General features: G+C 38.0%; 1 protein-coding gene across 4 annotated transcripts; it reads left to right on the forward strand.

Moving 5' to 3' along the window:
* Window positions 1-1,674: 1,674 nt before the first annotated feature.
* On the forward strand, window positions 1,675-9,493 carry SPINK14 (serine peptidase inhibitor Kazal type 14 (putative)). 4 transcript variants are annotated; one of them, XM_035713713.2, is made up of 7 exons: window positions 1,675-1,914; window positions 4,431-4,631; window positions 6,087-6,232; window positions 7,037-7,137; window positions 8,267-8,403; window positions 8,619-8,696; window positions 9,276-9,493. In XM_035713713.2, the coding sequence occupies exons 2-6, from the start codon at window positions 4,549-4,551 to the stop codon at window positions 8,683-8,685; spliced, it is 534 nt and encodes a 177-aa protein (XP_035569606.1). In that variant the 5' UTR covers window positions 1,675-1,914; window positions 4,431-4,548; the 3' UTR covers window positions 8,686-8,696; window positions 9,276-9,493. The 4 variants fall into 4 exon arrangements, 3 of the variants coding, with proteins under 3 accessions (XP_035569606.1, XP_035569607.1, XP_035569609.1); XM_035713714.2 differs by lacking the exon at window positions 8,619-8,696; XM_035713716.2 differs by lacking the exon at window positions 8,619-8,696 and having other exon boundaries at window positions 1,677-1,914; window positions 7,094-7,137.
* The last annotated feature ends 6,744 nt before the right edge of the window (window positions 9,494-16,237 follow it).

The raw sequence follows: 16,237 nt of genomic DNA on the forward strand, positions 1-16,237 counted from the left end.
TGTCAAGTAAAGAGATATAAAAATCTTAAATGTTTATGAACCTCAATACAGAACTTCAGAACTTCAAGATTTGCAAATAAAAAAATGAATCTAAGTGCAAGGAAAAATAAACAAATCCATGATCATGCCAGTTATTTCAATATCCATCTCTCAAAAATTAATAAGAGTATTAACAATCGTGTAGCAGAATTGAACAATAATATCAACCACATGACCTGAGAACACTCCTCTCAACAACAGCAGTGTAAACATTTTTCTTAAGTACACATGAAATATTTACTAAGATAGACCACTTTCTTGGCCATAAAACAAATATCAATAAATTTAAAAGAATTCAAGTCATATGGCATATGTCCTCTGACCACAACCATATTGAATAAGAAAAAAAAATCTCTGGGATCCCTGGGTGGCGCAGTGGTTTGGCGCCTGCCTTTGGCCCAGGGCGCGATCCTGGAGACCTGGGATCGAATCCCACGTCGGGCTCCAGGTGAATGGAGCCTGCTTCTCCCTCTGCCTGTGTCTCTGCCTCTCTCTCTCTCTCTGTGTGTGACTATCACAAATAAATAAAAAATTAAAAAAAAAAAAAGAAAAGAAAAAATCTCTGGAAAATCCTCAATATTTGGAAAGTATATATCACAGCAATAAATAAACCCTCAGTCAAAGAAGAAATCAAATGAGAAACTAAAAGTATTTTGAGCTAAATGAAAAGAAACAAGAGTACTATAATTTGTGGAATCCTCTCAATGCAGTGCTTCTTGTAAAATGTATATTACTGTATATCAATATTAGGGGAAAATTATTAAGATAGAGCACATCCTATGCCTTAAAACAAATATATATCCACATTTATCCAGCATTAATAATGCTACTACTTGATTTGAAAACCTATTTTCATGGTACATTTTGAATTACAATTTCTCATCTGCTTTTTTCCTCTATGCCAACCCCCTTAGACTATACAACACCTGAGGGCTTAGACTTTTCATAACATCAATGTGTCATTTGAAACACTTACCACAACACTTTGCTTTTCCCAAATGCTGGTACAGTTAGTTTGATTCTTGGGGATAGTATGGTATGTTGCAACTGGAGGAAGTTTTCATTAAGTCATTCAAGAAACAAGCTTATTAAGTGCCTCTGATGTTCTAGTAACTATGAAGGGGAAGACAGAAGGGTTTCAAGTAGGGACATAGAAATGCTTGTTGAATTGCTAAGAACAAAGCACTCTATCTGGCTTTTGGCAGGAAACGTAAAAAAAAAAACAAAACCAACACACCCTTATTTTCTTCTTATAAGAGACACAGATAGCAGATACAGAGGTACAAAGGTACAGAGCTTTCAGATAGCAAATTTTTATTTCCTTGTAGATTTATTCTTGGGGTTTTTAAACTTTATTGAATGTGACTCACAGGGGAAAAAATATAATCTACTTCACCACCTAGAAAAACAAACACACTGTTGAAGTTACATTGTAATTTGTATGTTATTCTACTCTATTCATTCCATTTTACTATATTTTATTTTAAAATAGTGGTGGTAACAAAATAAATTTCACAACCCACTGAAGGGTCACAATATATAATTTGAAAACTTGTACCATCTGAGGATTAATGTTTAATTTTGGCAAGCAGAAGTGTGAGTGTGTGTCTGTCTATGTGTGTTTCTCAGGAACAACCCTGAAAAGAAAGTGGGATGTCTTCAACTCACACTGATCAGAACACCGCAAAGAGTTGACTCAAAGTGCCCACACTTAAGCTGGGCCCTCACAATTTAGATGGCCAGAGCCTCTCCTCCAGACTTCCCAGTAAGAGATTGTGGAGAGGATTTGCTGCCCCAAAATGAAATGAAGAAAAGCAAATCAGTCTTTGAAAAGAAATAGAAGCCTAAGGGAAGAGGAATCAGATCAGACACTAGGTGAGCTCACCATCAGAGCCTTGCCTTAAGGATTTCTCATTTTCCTTCTCCTCTTTGAAGAAACTCATCTCTATCTTACAAGCTTTTTACCTTCTCCCCCTTCTCGGTAATTCCCTTCAAAGATTTTCTTTTCTCCATCCTTTTCGAACACAAATTCATGTACATCTGTATAGCCAAGGGTGGGAGTTTTAGGGAGAACAAAGGATGCAGACAATAAAAGGGAACCTTGACCTGTCTCAATTCCACTTCTTGGTTAATCCTAGGGGACAGGCAGTAGCAATCAGAAGTTACCAACAGGGAACAGCAGGCCAGTGAGTGGGTAGTTCAGGGAGGACCTCTGAATGCTAAAGAGCAAACAAATGGGCAATGAAAGAAAGAAGTAAGACTAATGAGAAGTAAGTGCTTCCGTTTTATGCTAGAATTGCAGGTACGCAAGATAGGAAGGCTGACACTTGTATATGAGGTTGAGAATTGGTCTTAAAAAGAAATCTAGGATATTGCAACAAAACAGTGATTCAGTCCAAAGAAAAGAGACAAGAAAATTTGACTTATTGGGCATGTGGGATGCTCCTGTTAAAACGAAGATTGCATCAGACAAAATTAAATAGGTAAGGAAGGCATGTCCAGTGCTGTTGGAATAGGTAAGAGAAGCCTGAGCTCAGAATGAGCTTAGTGCTGTTGGAGGGAAAAAAAAAAAAAAAAAAAGGAGGAGGATTCTTAAGGTCTGGGTGAGTTAGTGAGAAAGCAACAGAGGAGATCAGAGGAAAATCATAGGCATGCTATGTTAGCTCATTGGCTTTATCTGAAGGAAATATAAACTTCTCATATCTTTATGACAGAAATAGCTTTTGCAACTTAGAGCAAAGTGTCCACAAGAAGTTAGGTTCCGCCCTTTCAGGGAAACTAGGAGAGAATCTGCAGTCTTTCATGATGGCTGCATTTCAAAGGGATCCTTCCAGGGTCCTCAAGAAAGACCTTTCTGGGTTGTAAAACTGGCCAGGGGCTTCCAAAAAGAATTACATCTCGAGGCACCAGAGAAAGAATTTATAACGATAAGATTTCTAAAGTAAATGATCAGTTAGAAGCCTGTCTAAATGTTTGTCAGGTGAGAGGAATGTGACGGTTATTGAGGCCAAAAGAACAGGTCAGGAATTCTGTTACCCAAATCAATGCTCAAGACCAGAGCAGGAGATTATGTGAGTCTGGCTAATGCTGTCCTATGGCTTCCAAAAAATCCTTGAGAAGAAAAAGGCTTTATCCTATAGCCTGGACTGACATTTGTGTGGTGGCTATTCTGTGAGGGAAGGACAGCTATTGGGACGTACAGGAAAGCAGCTCAGTGCTCTGGTAGTAAGATAATTGGTTAACAGAATGGGCTAGACAAGAAAGCTCTGTAATTTGAGCAGTGGAGCTAAAACTTTCCTTTCTGCAGAGAACACTGGAGCTGTATGTTAAATCCTGTAGAAGATTTTGGTATCCTTGAAAGGTAATAAGCACCTGCTTTGGATTGTACAGTAAGGTGTGGGTTTTTGAAAATGAAAAGAAAGATGGAGGCGGAAAGTTCAGGTAACAGGAGGAAACTCAACCATGACCACAAATCAAATCATTTCATAGCTAGGAAGAGGAGACTGCCACCCAGGAAAAAGCTCCACGTTATAGCTTTTAGAATTAAGCCCTGGGTATAATAGATGATGAGGAAGTCATAGACTAAGGATTCTCTGAGAGAGATGTGATTCCTTAATCTTATATATTCTCCTCACCCAATATTATTCAACTGGAATTTGTGGGAGTTTGGAAAAGCTATAGATATTTTAGCCTCATTCCTTTCCTTTGATGTTTTACTTTTTCTTCTGTAATGTTTTTTATGCAATGGAGTCCCTCTCTCTCTCTGAACTGGATGACAGATGATTCACTTAGTAAGGTGGCATTGTATTTTCAAAATGCTCCACATTAGATTATAAGCATGGAGTCCACAGATTGGGTGAAAAACACCTCTTTCATATTCTAGGTTAGTCAGGTCCTTTCTGGAATTTTCCAGTCAGTTTGTTTTTAAGCACATTTATTAAAGTTAATAAGAAATAAATTAACCGAAGTAAATAAAAATTTATTTATTCTAGCAATGCTAATAATAATGAAAACTGGAATCAATCTAATTGAGCAACAATGGGAGAATATTAATATATAAAAACCCATATATGTGACAGCATATGGCACCAGGCACCTAAATTCATATACTGTATGACTACACTTAAAAATCAAGAAAATGTCAAAAAAAAAAAAAAAAAAAATCAAGAACATGTCACAGTACATTTCTAAGTGGAAAAGGCAGAAAACAATATACAGTACTACAAAATTTTGATTTTTTAAAAATGGAACCATAATATCCAATACATGTTTAACAGTTATCTCTGGGTTTTGAGATTTCACGTCTTTTTATTTCTTTTTTTTAATTCCCATTTTTCCAGTTTTCTCAAGTTCACTTATTTCCTTGGTATAAGAACAACTATTCTTTACAGGAAGGAAGATGGAGGCAGGAAGTTCAGACAGCAAGAGGAAACTCAGCCATGACCACAAATCTTCCAGGTTACAAAGTTGCAAAGGCTCTGGATCAATTCAAGAGAAAGGCTGGACCAAATGCAAATGGCGTCCAGAGCCCTCATGCATCACCAGCCTCCTTTCTTATGCAGCTATTTCTGTATTTTTCACGCTGGTCACAGGTATCATTCTTATTGTGGAACATACTCTGCTTTTTCTGCTATGCTCTTTCCTCATGCCATTGCCTGTTTGGATTGCCTGTCAAGGGCTGCCCTGTCCAGTGTCCAGTGATCCATTCCTACCCCCAAGGCTTCTAGGCAGCTCTGTGCTTCCTTTCCCAATGACTCCTGCTGAGGTTTGACTCTGATTTACCCTGAATATTGGGCCTCCGGGGCCTGCTCCTCCCAGCACACAATGCCTCAGTGCTTTCTCTCTCCTACATACCTACCCTACCCACTCCTGAAGCCCTCCTACCTGCTTCTCAAAAGAGGCACGAGCCACAAAAGAACATGTTACATCTCTCTTCCTTTTCTCTTCTTTCTGAGGTGGGTCAAAGGGGATATATGTGCAGGGAAGCAGGCATCTGGCATCCTGCTGTAGTACAGCTAGATTGTCCACTATTGCTGCTCCGTTCCTGCAGGAATCCAGGAATGATGTCAGGAAGAGATGTGTATGCTTAGCAAAAACATGTCCTAGATTGTCCCAGGAGCATGCAGGATAGCTCCAGAGCCTGTGCCAAGAACCTCCAACCACCTTGGGAAGTAGAATACCCTGGAGACTTTACTGTGTCTCAGATATCACAGATCACACCATAGTCTCTGGGAAAGAGTTTATGTCAGATGCCTATTTATATATGCTACAGCGCAGCGATGAAGTCCACCAGAGCACATAGGGAGGACCAGGTCACTTTTGTAGGATTAGGAAATAGGGGAGTTCAAGGTGGTCCCTTGGTCAGGCCTAGAACTGTCCTATACCATTCTCTAGGATTGGAAAGTCTGCTACAAGGGAAGGCGATCCCACAGGACAACTTGCTCACTGACTTCTCCCTTGCTGGATGTCTAGATGAAAATAACTTTGGGGCCCCCATGAGATGGAACAGCATTTCTCCCTATGTACTCTGTCAGAGTGCTCCAAAAAAGATAAGCATTCCATGTCAGAAGATTCTCAGCACAACCACTTATGCCTAAAATATTATCTTTGTCCTACTGCAAAGGGGTAGTCTCTGCTTCATGAGCTAGTACAGACCTGCTTCCTCTGTTGAGAAAGTCTTACTATCTAGAAGCCTCTAATGGCCTTATCATTTTCTTCGTATCTCCTCAAAGGAGAAAATTGGGGTGAATCTTCAGGTAAGGGGTCACCTTTTCAAGACACTTAAAACACCTCCACACTAAAATAATATAATTCTGTCCAAAGAGTAACCTCTGATTTACTTCTGTCTTCTAAGTAGTCACAGATCTATCATTGAGTTCTATATTTTTATTTATGACTAACCAAGTTAAGCTTTTCTGAACATTTGTTCTTGGGGAAGGGTGAAATGATAGGCTTTCCAGGCGTGGTATACAGTGGCTACAGTGGGAAGGCTAAAGGTGGATATTCACTTCACAGATCATCTTTATATCTTGATTACTTTGCTCTAGTGATTGTTCTAGAGGGAAACATCCTGAGGCAATATCTCAAAGCATCATTCTAAGGATACACACACCAGGAGGAAAAATGGCCAAGTATCTTCCAGTATTCTGCTCACTTTTGTTCTTCATCTTGATACATTGGGCATTATCTTCTGGTGAGTAATTTGACTGGTTTTGGGAGTTATGTATGGCTGATTTGTAAGATTGATATTGTAATCCAAAAGAATGCTTTAGAATTATTTTCTATTTATTTATGTAAGAGTATCATTTTACTATATGTATCTGTATCTATAGAGAGAAAGCCAATGGAGTGTGGTCCCAAGAAAAGACTCTGAGCTAAGTGTAAGGGCCTTTGTTTCCCATCTGTTAGTACAGATTATAAAACTTAACTCATGGGGACCAGAGGGCTTGGGGGCTTCAGTGAGGTATGATGTTAAAGTGATTGGTAATATGTCCACAGCACATCTCAAAGACTCAAAACTTTTAAAAATACTTTGCCATGAATTTGAATTGGTGTTACCTTTTTTGTCCTCTTTTAGAGAAGAGTCCTATAGGGAGTTTTAAAGATACCTAGCCTTAAGAACTGAAGAGCTTGAATTTTCACGTATTACCAGAAATTCCTGGGCATTAGCAAGAGTCTTTTCCCTCTGTAAAATACAGAGATTGGGCTAATGATCTCTTTAAAGTTCCAGCATTTCTTAATCTTTTTTTTACATTTTGACTACTGGTCCTGAATCCTCTCAAGCCCAAGCTAGCTACTATTAATCAAAAACGTATTTGGTATACTGGACTGGCAACATTTATGAGAGCAGTGATTGCTTACTGATTACCAATCAGGAGTAGAAGAGTTATTCCACATTTTTGCGGGGGAGGAAATGAATGCATGTATAGATAAAACCATGTTTTCATATTGCAAGCTTCCTTGGTAATAAATTAGAATTCTTTAATTCTGCCAACAGATCAAGCTAGGATTCACCAGATATTATACTCTGCAACTATTTTCAATTATGTCTTAGTTTCAGGCCGTCGAAACTGGTGGCCACCACATGGAACTGTTAAGGTACTCTTCCACTCTATTTCTCAGGATTGACAGTCTAATCTGAGTTTTCTTTAGAATTACTGTGTTATAACCTTATTTCAGGAATGGCATCTGGGGCATTCTACAGAGTCCACTCACATGAACGGGCAGGTACACTGCAGGTACAAGAGCCCCGAGTAGAGTGTCCAAACTGAGAACCACACCAAGATTTGATCATTTGACAACCAGAGAACCCTCCCTACTGCCTAGGATATATTTTTGAGCACCAACAATTGCCAGGAGAACAGAGGAAGTGGGGGGATTAATTAGGTGACAGATATACAAGAGGTAGATGATGGGGCCTGGCCATGCTGGTGGTGTTGCATATGGAAAGAAAGAGAAGAGTTTCTAAGCTCAAATATGATCCCCTCTTTCTCTACACATTCAGCCAAAACTCCCTCCCAGCTTGTATCAGAGGCATGTTATCAATCTGTCTCAGATACTCATAGAGCCCCCAGAACTCCTCAAGTTCCAGCAAGCCTGAGTCACTGCTGCAAGCTGCCATTGACACCAGCATCATGAGCCGACAGGGGTTCCCGTCCCCGATGAGACATGTCTCTTTGTTTTTCGTTTTCTCTACAAAGTCAAGGCATTATGCTAACTGCTTTCACATTTCACAACTTTGAGAAAAGAATTGACTTGGGGATTTTGAAAATGGATAAAACATGGTAAGTATTTTAAATCAAAGCATATGGATTTCAGAGAAGCCCCTTTTCCAATTATGGGCTTTCAGGGCTTTTTGCCCAGTTGGCACAGAAAATCCCTAAGACTATTCCCATGTCTAATATTCTGGAAATAAAGGAGATTGAGAAAGAAGCTATATTCCCCAATATATGCTGTTTATCCACTCTTCTTTCTCCCACCATAGGGTAGCAGCCCTCTGTGCCCAGTTACTTTCAGGAAGTCCTCACAATAAGGGCATCGTGGTTGTCAGTTGGAAGAACATCAATTGTTCTTCCTCCACTGGTTTGTGGAGGGGCAGCTGTAAGAGCTTTGTGTGATAGTGATAGGATCCTGACTGTGTTTAGATTTTCCTAATCAAGTCCAGCGGTTATCTACCTGTCTGTGAGGGCAATTGTAACCATTATTATTTTTTTCAACTGAATTTCAGGTGAAATGTCCATATAAGAAAGTAGACTTGAGTTGGTTCACTGGAACAGCGAACCCCTGCCCTGATTTATATCAACCCATCTGTGGCACTAATTTTGTAACCTATGAAAACCCCTGCATCTTCTGTATTGAGAGCATGTGAGTACTGTTTGGGGGAGAAAGAAGAGAACAAAGACAAGCTTAGTCCACAGCAGTTACTATGTAGCTCTTCTACCAAGTGCATCAGCCTCAAAGCCAGGAATTTGTTTTAGTTTGTACAGATGCTAATCAGTCTCCACTCAGAGAAGCATGTGGTAATAATAGAAAGCCCGCTGCGGTGGAAAGCAGACTCCCTGTTCTCTGTGCTGTTTCAGGTCCTTCTGGCTTGCCTTCTCCCAGATACCTTCAATCTCTTATGTGCCTGAAACTGAGCTAGGATGAGGTGACTGCAGGTTTGGATCCTTTTGCTAAGAATCGGTGTTTAGGTTTTTGGACATATAGGACATGATTACCAGTGATTAGACACTGAGATCTCACAAAACTATGGCTTCAGATTGATCTCTGTGTAAGCCAGTACAGCTCACAGGGAGTAAAATTCTCCTCTTGGCATCAGACTGGAGCCCTCAACCCAACAATCATTTTGTAATTTTGTAAAAGGAGCAATGACAGGAATGTGTAAACCCCACATCATCCCCAGTCATGAGGAATTGGGCCAAAGCATGAGAGTGTTAACCGAATAAGATGAGGATTGATGGGTCTTATAGATTACACTCTCAGACCTGATTGAAAAATTTATTTTCAAAGAGATTGTAGCATAGGTCACAATATCTTCCATAGCATCTTAGAATCATTGAAGGGTAACCGGGCAGGAAATCCAATAGCCTGGCTTTTATTTGTCGTCCCTTTCCTTCATGCTCTGGTTCTTAGTTTCCTTAAATATAAAACAAGGATGATAGATAAAATAATTTTAAAGAGTTTTTGTAGTTCTGACATTTTATTCATGAAATGTTGATTCTGATTCTTTCCTTTAGGAAGTCTCATGGGAAAATTAGGTTTCAAAATGATGGAAAATGCTGAGTGGACTTGGATGCCAGAGAGTATTTTTTTCTTTCCATCATGACAATCCTTCTCTTGCAATTCATCCCTCCTAACATGTGATAGTGACAGAGACCTGCCCCTGCTGAACTTGTATCAGATAACTGAAGGTTCCTTAGACCTCTTCCCTCCCTAATAAACAAACTTTTCTGAAAGCCTGATTTATCCTTGGTCCAAGAATCTGTGTCTCAATTCTCAAAAGTAGAACAAAATGAACATTTGAGCCAAAAGTCAAAGACTAATATTGGGATTCATCAGCCTCTTGATACTGGGAACAGTGTAGTAATCTATGGTACAAATGCTCCAAGTTGTTTTCCAAGGAACACAAGAGAAATTTCTTCTATATTCCTATGGCATTTCTTAAAAAACAGTTATTAGGAACTAAGGAGCATCATGCTCTTCCCAGCCATTTGTGTCGCCCACTTACTGCAAACCTCTCTGTTGAACAACCTCACTTTTAGACTCAGCATTCAGACAGAGGCATTTACACACCTCTGGCACTTACACACACCCAACCCACAAGCCCCACTCTTCTCCATAGGAGGCCTATGTCAGTAGTGTCCATGAATATCCCACTGCTTTTTTTTTTATTCTCTTGACACATTTTAACCTCTGAAATCTATCAGGACATTCTTCTTCTTCCTTGTTTTATATTTAAAATTATTTTATCTATCATCCTTGTTTTATATATATATATATTTTCCTATATTCCTATGCATTCCTAATATGGAATAATATACACGCTAATATACTCTAATATGCTCTCTCCCTTCAGCCAGCTTGCTCTCTGCTAGCTTGGGAAGAGCATCTCTTCTGCCTCTGAATATTCTTGTGAAACTATGGTCAGAGTTTTCATCTGTTCCATTAGTTCTTTGACCTTAACTACTAAGCAGACACATGGCTCCAGTAAAAAAGGGAAAAATAATATTGGTCTATCATCTTTAGAATATGAAAAGCAAATTGCCCTGAGGAAATGAAATATTCTCTATCTTTATAGCAGGTCTCTTTCCACTATTCTGAGTCCTGGGCCACGCAGGAACACACAGGACTCCAAGGAGGATTGTTTTCTAACACTTTGCCTTGAGTTCATGTTTCCGAATTTTTTCTTCTGTAATGATTAAACTGCCATGAATGTTATACAGGAGATTTTTTTCATCTCAAACATTTTAATTTTTGTCTCTACAAGCTTGATTTATCTTTCATGTTTCTAACTTTCTTGACATCCAGAATATAGTTTTAATAAAAAGTTAGAAACATGAAAGATAAATCATTTTATTTATCGTCATTTTATCATGAAAGATTTATCATTTTATTTAGATTTTCCTCTGATACTATATTCTGAAGTCTGGAGTACTTTTGTCAATGTATTCAGTAGTTGTTATTCTACTTTTTAAAAGAATTCTTGGAGCATCTGGATGGCTCAGTCAGTTAAGTGTCTGACTCTTGATTTTGTTCAGGGCATGATCTCAGGACCTGAGATCCACATAGGGCTCCACATGCAGTGGGGAATCTGCTAGAAAATTTTCTCACTCTTTCTGCCTCTCCTCTCCATCTGCTCCTCCCTCTCCTTGCACTCATGTGTATGCACATACTCTCTCTAAAATAACTCAATCAATATTTTAAAAAGATTTCCAAAAGATAAGACTTGCATTCTGTAATAATACAAAAATTTGTAGTGGATAATAAAGCATTTACTTAAAGGTGCCATTCACAACAGTAAAAAGGACTTTAATAATAGTATTTTTCTGTCATTTGACAGTAGACATTTCCAAAGAAAGAAAGGAGGGCAGCATGTTTATCTAAGTGTAAGACTTCCCTCCTTTCAGTGCATCCTCTAAGAGCTGACCTTGGCTGCATATATCCTCTCACTGCCAACATAAAAGAACTTTTGCCCCTAGAATTCCTCACTCTGGCAGCCACTGCCTGTGCTCGCTCTCTTATTCTGTCTAGCAGCTGTTTTGAATTTTGAACTCCCTCTGTCACAATCCCTTTATTCTATATGATCTAATTGTTGATCTGTCCTAAGCTTCTGTCATTGCCAACTTCTCTTTCCCCATCTTTCTCTGCTTCATAATCCCACTTACATCTATAATTGCTCTATTGTCTGCATACTTATAACTCAAGTGTTCACACAATGAGACTGTACCCATAGACTTAGTATCAGATACTACACATCTTAATCTCATGGGCTTCTAGAATCTTTAATGATATAGCTAATATAAGTCCTATTTTTCTTTCTAAATGGACTTCTCCATGCGTTTTGATTTAATGAAAGTCAATGTCTCTCTTTTCTCACTCAAACTCAATTTCAATATGCAATTTTTATATAATTTCTCATTTCATCCTAGATATAAATTAGACCCATGAATATTTATTTAATGCAAGTCTTCATCATGTTTTGGTGGGTTATTTTTATATTCTTCTTAACTATTACTTCCATTCTAGTCTCTCAACCATAATCCTGCCTCTATTCTATAATCATTTATAAACACGACAATTCTATAAATCATTTTTAAACATGACCTGTTTAAAAACCATTATCTTTTCTGTGTTATATACAAACATATATCCTAGCATGACTTGTAAGACATTTACTTCATCTGCCGCAGGCACAGCCTAAAAGGCCTGACCTCATTCATGAACTCTTGTAGGACTTGTAACATACTCTACTTTCCCAGAAGGTGGCAGTAAAATACTGCCGGTTAAACCAATAACGTAGCCTTTTTGGCCCGCTCATCGCATAGCAACAATGTGATTTGGGCAAGTTGCTAACGCTCCAGGAGCTACAGATTTCTCATCATTTCAAATGATGAAAATAACAGCACACTGCTGATTTTGAGGAGAAGTGACGTTCCGGATAAGTTTAAATAGGGATGTCCAGGTGAGTAGCAAATGCAAACAAAGCCTTATGAAGGAGCAAGAGAGCTCTCCTTCACTCCTTACATAGGAATTCCTGTTTCTGAATCTATTTAAGGGAAACGGTTTGGGGTGAAGAGAGATTTCAGCAATTCCTGATGTTATTTATCTATTTTCTTCCCCAAGACGGTGAAATCTCCTAACATAGTGCATGCGGAGCTCTTATTCAGGTCTCATATTGGATAAGAGAGTTGGTAAATGTTTCTACCTTACAGACTAAATATTACTCATATAATTCTGCAGAGTTCATTTTTTCCTGACCCAAAGAAAGCTAATCAACTCAAAGAGACAGACTTGACTAAAAATTGATCATCCATCATTATACACTCTAGCTCTACCTATGTTGTTGCAAATGGCAAGATTTCATTCTTTCTGATGGCTGATACATATTTTGTATATATACACAAATTAGGAATTACTTGAGAGTTCTGGTATGTGTAGGCAGCCAAAGAGGTTCATTGAAATACCATGCAAACCACAAGACCAACTTACACCATGGTTCACTTTCCTTAATTTAAGTGTTAAATTTGTATTTTAAAATGATTTTGCTTTGAAATAGTAATATATACTCTTCAAGAAGAATTCAGAAATACAGAAGAGGAAATTTTAATTTAAAAAAGTAAAACCAAACAAAACATTACAGCCAATATGTACTGTCTTGAATTTTAGATGCAAATCTTTCCAACACTTCCTCTTTCTCTCTTAATGACTAAATATGTAGGTTAAGAGTGTGATAGAACTGGGGCACCTGGATGGCTCAGTTGGTTAAGCAGCTCCCTTAGGCTCAGGTTGGGATCCCAGGGTCCTGGGAGACAGCTCCACATTCAGCCTGCATCAGGCTGTCTGCTTCTCCCTCTCTTCTGCCTGCCAATTCTGCCTATTTGTGCTCTCTCTCTCTCTCTCTGTCAAATAAATAAAATCTTTTTTAAAAAAGTGTGATAGAACTAAAAACGGGATCATACTACACATGCTACTTTTGAATTGAGAAGTAATGAATAGGCAGGTCAATATGCCATAGAAAAAGAAATTCTATTCTAAATGTGTGCAATCCCCATTTAATCCCAAACTTCACACCACAGAAAAAAAGAATAGAGAAACAAAATAAGCCCTTAATATATAGATCAAACAGCAAGACAATAAACTTGCAAATAACAGTATGCAGATGATTAGGGGAAATTGATTCTATGTCAGATCAAAGAGAAGTACGGCTAGAACTGTACATTTTGAGTTTGAAATTAAAATAGGAAAACTGAAATGTATGCTAGTTTCTAAAATAGCCAAAAAATTTAGGAGAGCAACGTGTTATATGAAAGAAACAGGATGAAGACTGTTTGAAAGTAAATATAATCCAAGGAACCGATTTATTTTTTTCTTAAGCGCTTCACCTTAGCAAAAGAACAGGATTTATTATAACATTAGATCAAAAACTAGTGGTACAATGAGATGCCACCTCACACCAGTGAAAATGGGGAAAATTAACAAGACAGGAAACAACAAATGTTGGAGAGGATGTGGAGAAAGGGGAACCCTCTTGCACTGTTGGTGGGAATGTGAACTGGTGCAGCCACTCTGGAAAACTGTGTGGAGGTTCCTCAAAGAGTTAAAAAAAGATCTGCCCTATGACCCAGCAATTGCACTGCTGGGGATTTACCCCAAAGATACAGATGCAGTGAAACGCCGACACCTGCACCCCAATGTTTCTAGCAGCAATGTCCACAATAGCCAATCTGTGGAAGGAGCCTCAGTGTCCATTGAAAGATGAACAGATAAAGAAGATGTGGTCTCTCTGTACGATGGAATATTACTCAGCCATCAGAAACAACAAATACCTACCATTTGCTTTGACGTGGAGGGACCTGGAGGGTATTATGCTGAGTGAAGTAAGTTAATCGGAAAAGGACAAATATTATATGGTCTCATTCATTTGGAGAATATAAAAATTAGTGAAAGGAAATAAAGGGAAAGGAGAGAAAATGAGTGAAAATATCAGTGAGGGTAACAAAACATGAGACACACCTAACTCTGGAAATGAACAAGGGGTGGTGGAAGGGGAGGTGGGCAGGGGGTTGGGTGACTGGGTGATGGGCACTGAGGGGGGCACTTGGAGGGATGAGCACTGGGTGTTATGCTATATGTTGGCAAATTGAACTCCAATAAAAAATTTTTTAAAAACTAGTGGTAAACAACTGAAATGTAAAGGATAATGGAGATGATGCATAATTTATTAGTTTTTTGATAACTTCTTCCTTTATTTTGCACATGTTTTCCATTGGGCAGTTGTATTTTTCTTATCATCTGTAGGAGTTCTTCATGTATTTCTGTGAGCCACTTGTTGGATATGTATGTTGGAAATATTTTCTCTTTTACTTTACTAGTTTTACTAGTTTACTAATATTCTAAAATTTTGATTAATATTAATTTTAATATTACATAGCTTACCTTATTTTTATTTATGCTTCATGCTTTTTTTTTTACTATTACACTACTAGGATTTACCCAAAGAAAACAAAAACACTAATTCAAGGGGATACATGGACCCCTATGTTTATAGCAGCATAGTTTACAATAGCCAAACTGTGGAAGCTGCCTAAGTGTCCATCGATTGATCAATGGATAAAGAAAATATTGTACATATATTCAATGGAATGTTACTCAGCCATCAGAAAGAATGGAATCTTGCTGTTTGCAACAACATAGATGAGCTAGAGAGTATAATGCTAAGCAAAATAAGTCAGAAAAAGACAAATACCATATGATTTCACTTATATGTGGAGTTTAAGAAACAAAACAAGCAAAGGGTTAAAAAAGAGAGAGGAGGAGACAAATTAAGAAACTAACTCTTAACTGTGGAGAACAAACTGGTAACCATTACCAGAGGAGAGGGGTGTGGGGGATGGGTTAACAGTTGATGAGGATTAAGGAGGGTTTTTATTTCAATGAGCACCAGGTGATGTAAGGAATTGTTCAAGCTCTGTATTGTACACCTGAAACTAATATAACACTATATGTTAATTAATTAGAATTTAAAAATTTTAAAAATACATATTCTTCCAAATTAATGATGAATGAGAGCAAGTTGAAGAATGAATTTATCCTTAGTTATTACAAAAATTCTAGGTTATTTGGTGTTGTGATGGTTGGAAAGAGGTCCTTCCTGAGGACTATTAGAGCCCAAACTGTAATAAAATTCTGCTCCGAGTAGTTGTGGTTATGATAGGTAGGGCAATAATTCACAGGACAGAAGACAAAGAAGTCAAGTTAATTTCTTATGACTTTTTCTTTTTTTTTTTAGAGAAAGAAAGAGATCTTGCGAGCACGCGTGCGCACGCACACATACACACACAAATGGGGGTGGTGGTGGTGGTGGAAGGTTAGAGGGAGAGGGTGATGAGAGAATCTCAAGCAGGCTCCATGCTCAGCTCGCAGCTTGAAGGTGGGGATCCATCTCACAACCCCAGTTTCTATTTCATCAAAATAGAACTGAGGAAACCAATAGCTGTGATAAGTTCTATTTTGATGAAGTAGCTTCTGGAATATTACATATTTCATAATATATATCAGATTATATATATAGGAATATTACATATATTTGTATGTATATACACATAGGTATGAAACTTTATGAAAAACAGAACATTTGGAAATAGTATAGAAAAATTTGATCAAAATAATGAAAGTACTAGAAAATATTCCATTTTTAAAAGGCAAAACTGCAGGGGCACCTGGCTGGCTTGGTAGGTAGAGCATGTGACTTCTGATCTCTGGGTTGTAAGTTCCAGCCCCATGCTGTGTGTAGAGATTACTTTAAAAAACAAAGTCTTAAAAATTTTTTTAAATTAAAAATAAAATAAAAGGCAAAACTGCAGATAGTTAGCCTGTAGAGAAGAATATTTATATAGAGCATGAAATAAGTTTAGAAAAGAACGAAACAAAGAATGAAGAAAGGAGGAAGGAAAGGGGAAGAGAGGGAAAGAGCCTATGA

The sequence above is a fragment of the Canis lupus genome, chromosome 2 (genome assembly GCF_003254725.2).
Source record: "Canis lupus dingo isolate Sandy chromosome 2, ASM325472v2, whole genome shotgun sequence".
In the NCBI taxonomy this organism is placed as follows: domain Eukaryota; kingdom Metazoa; phylum Chordata; class Mammalia; order Carnivora; family Canidae; genus Canis; species Canis lupus.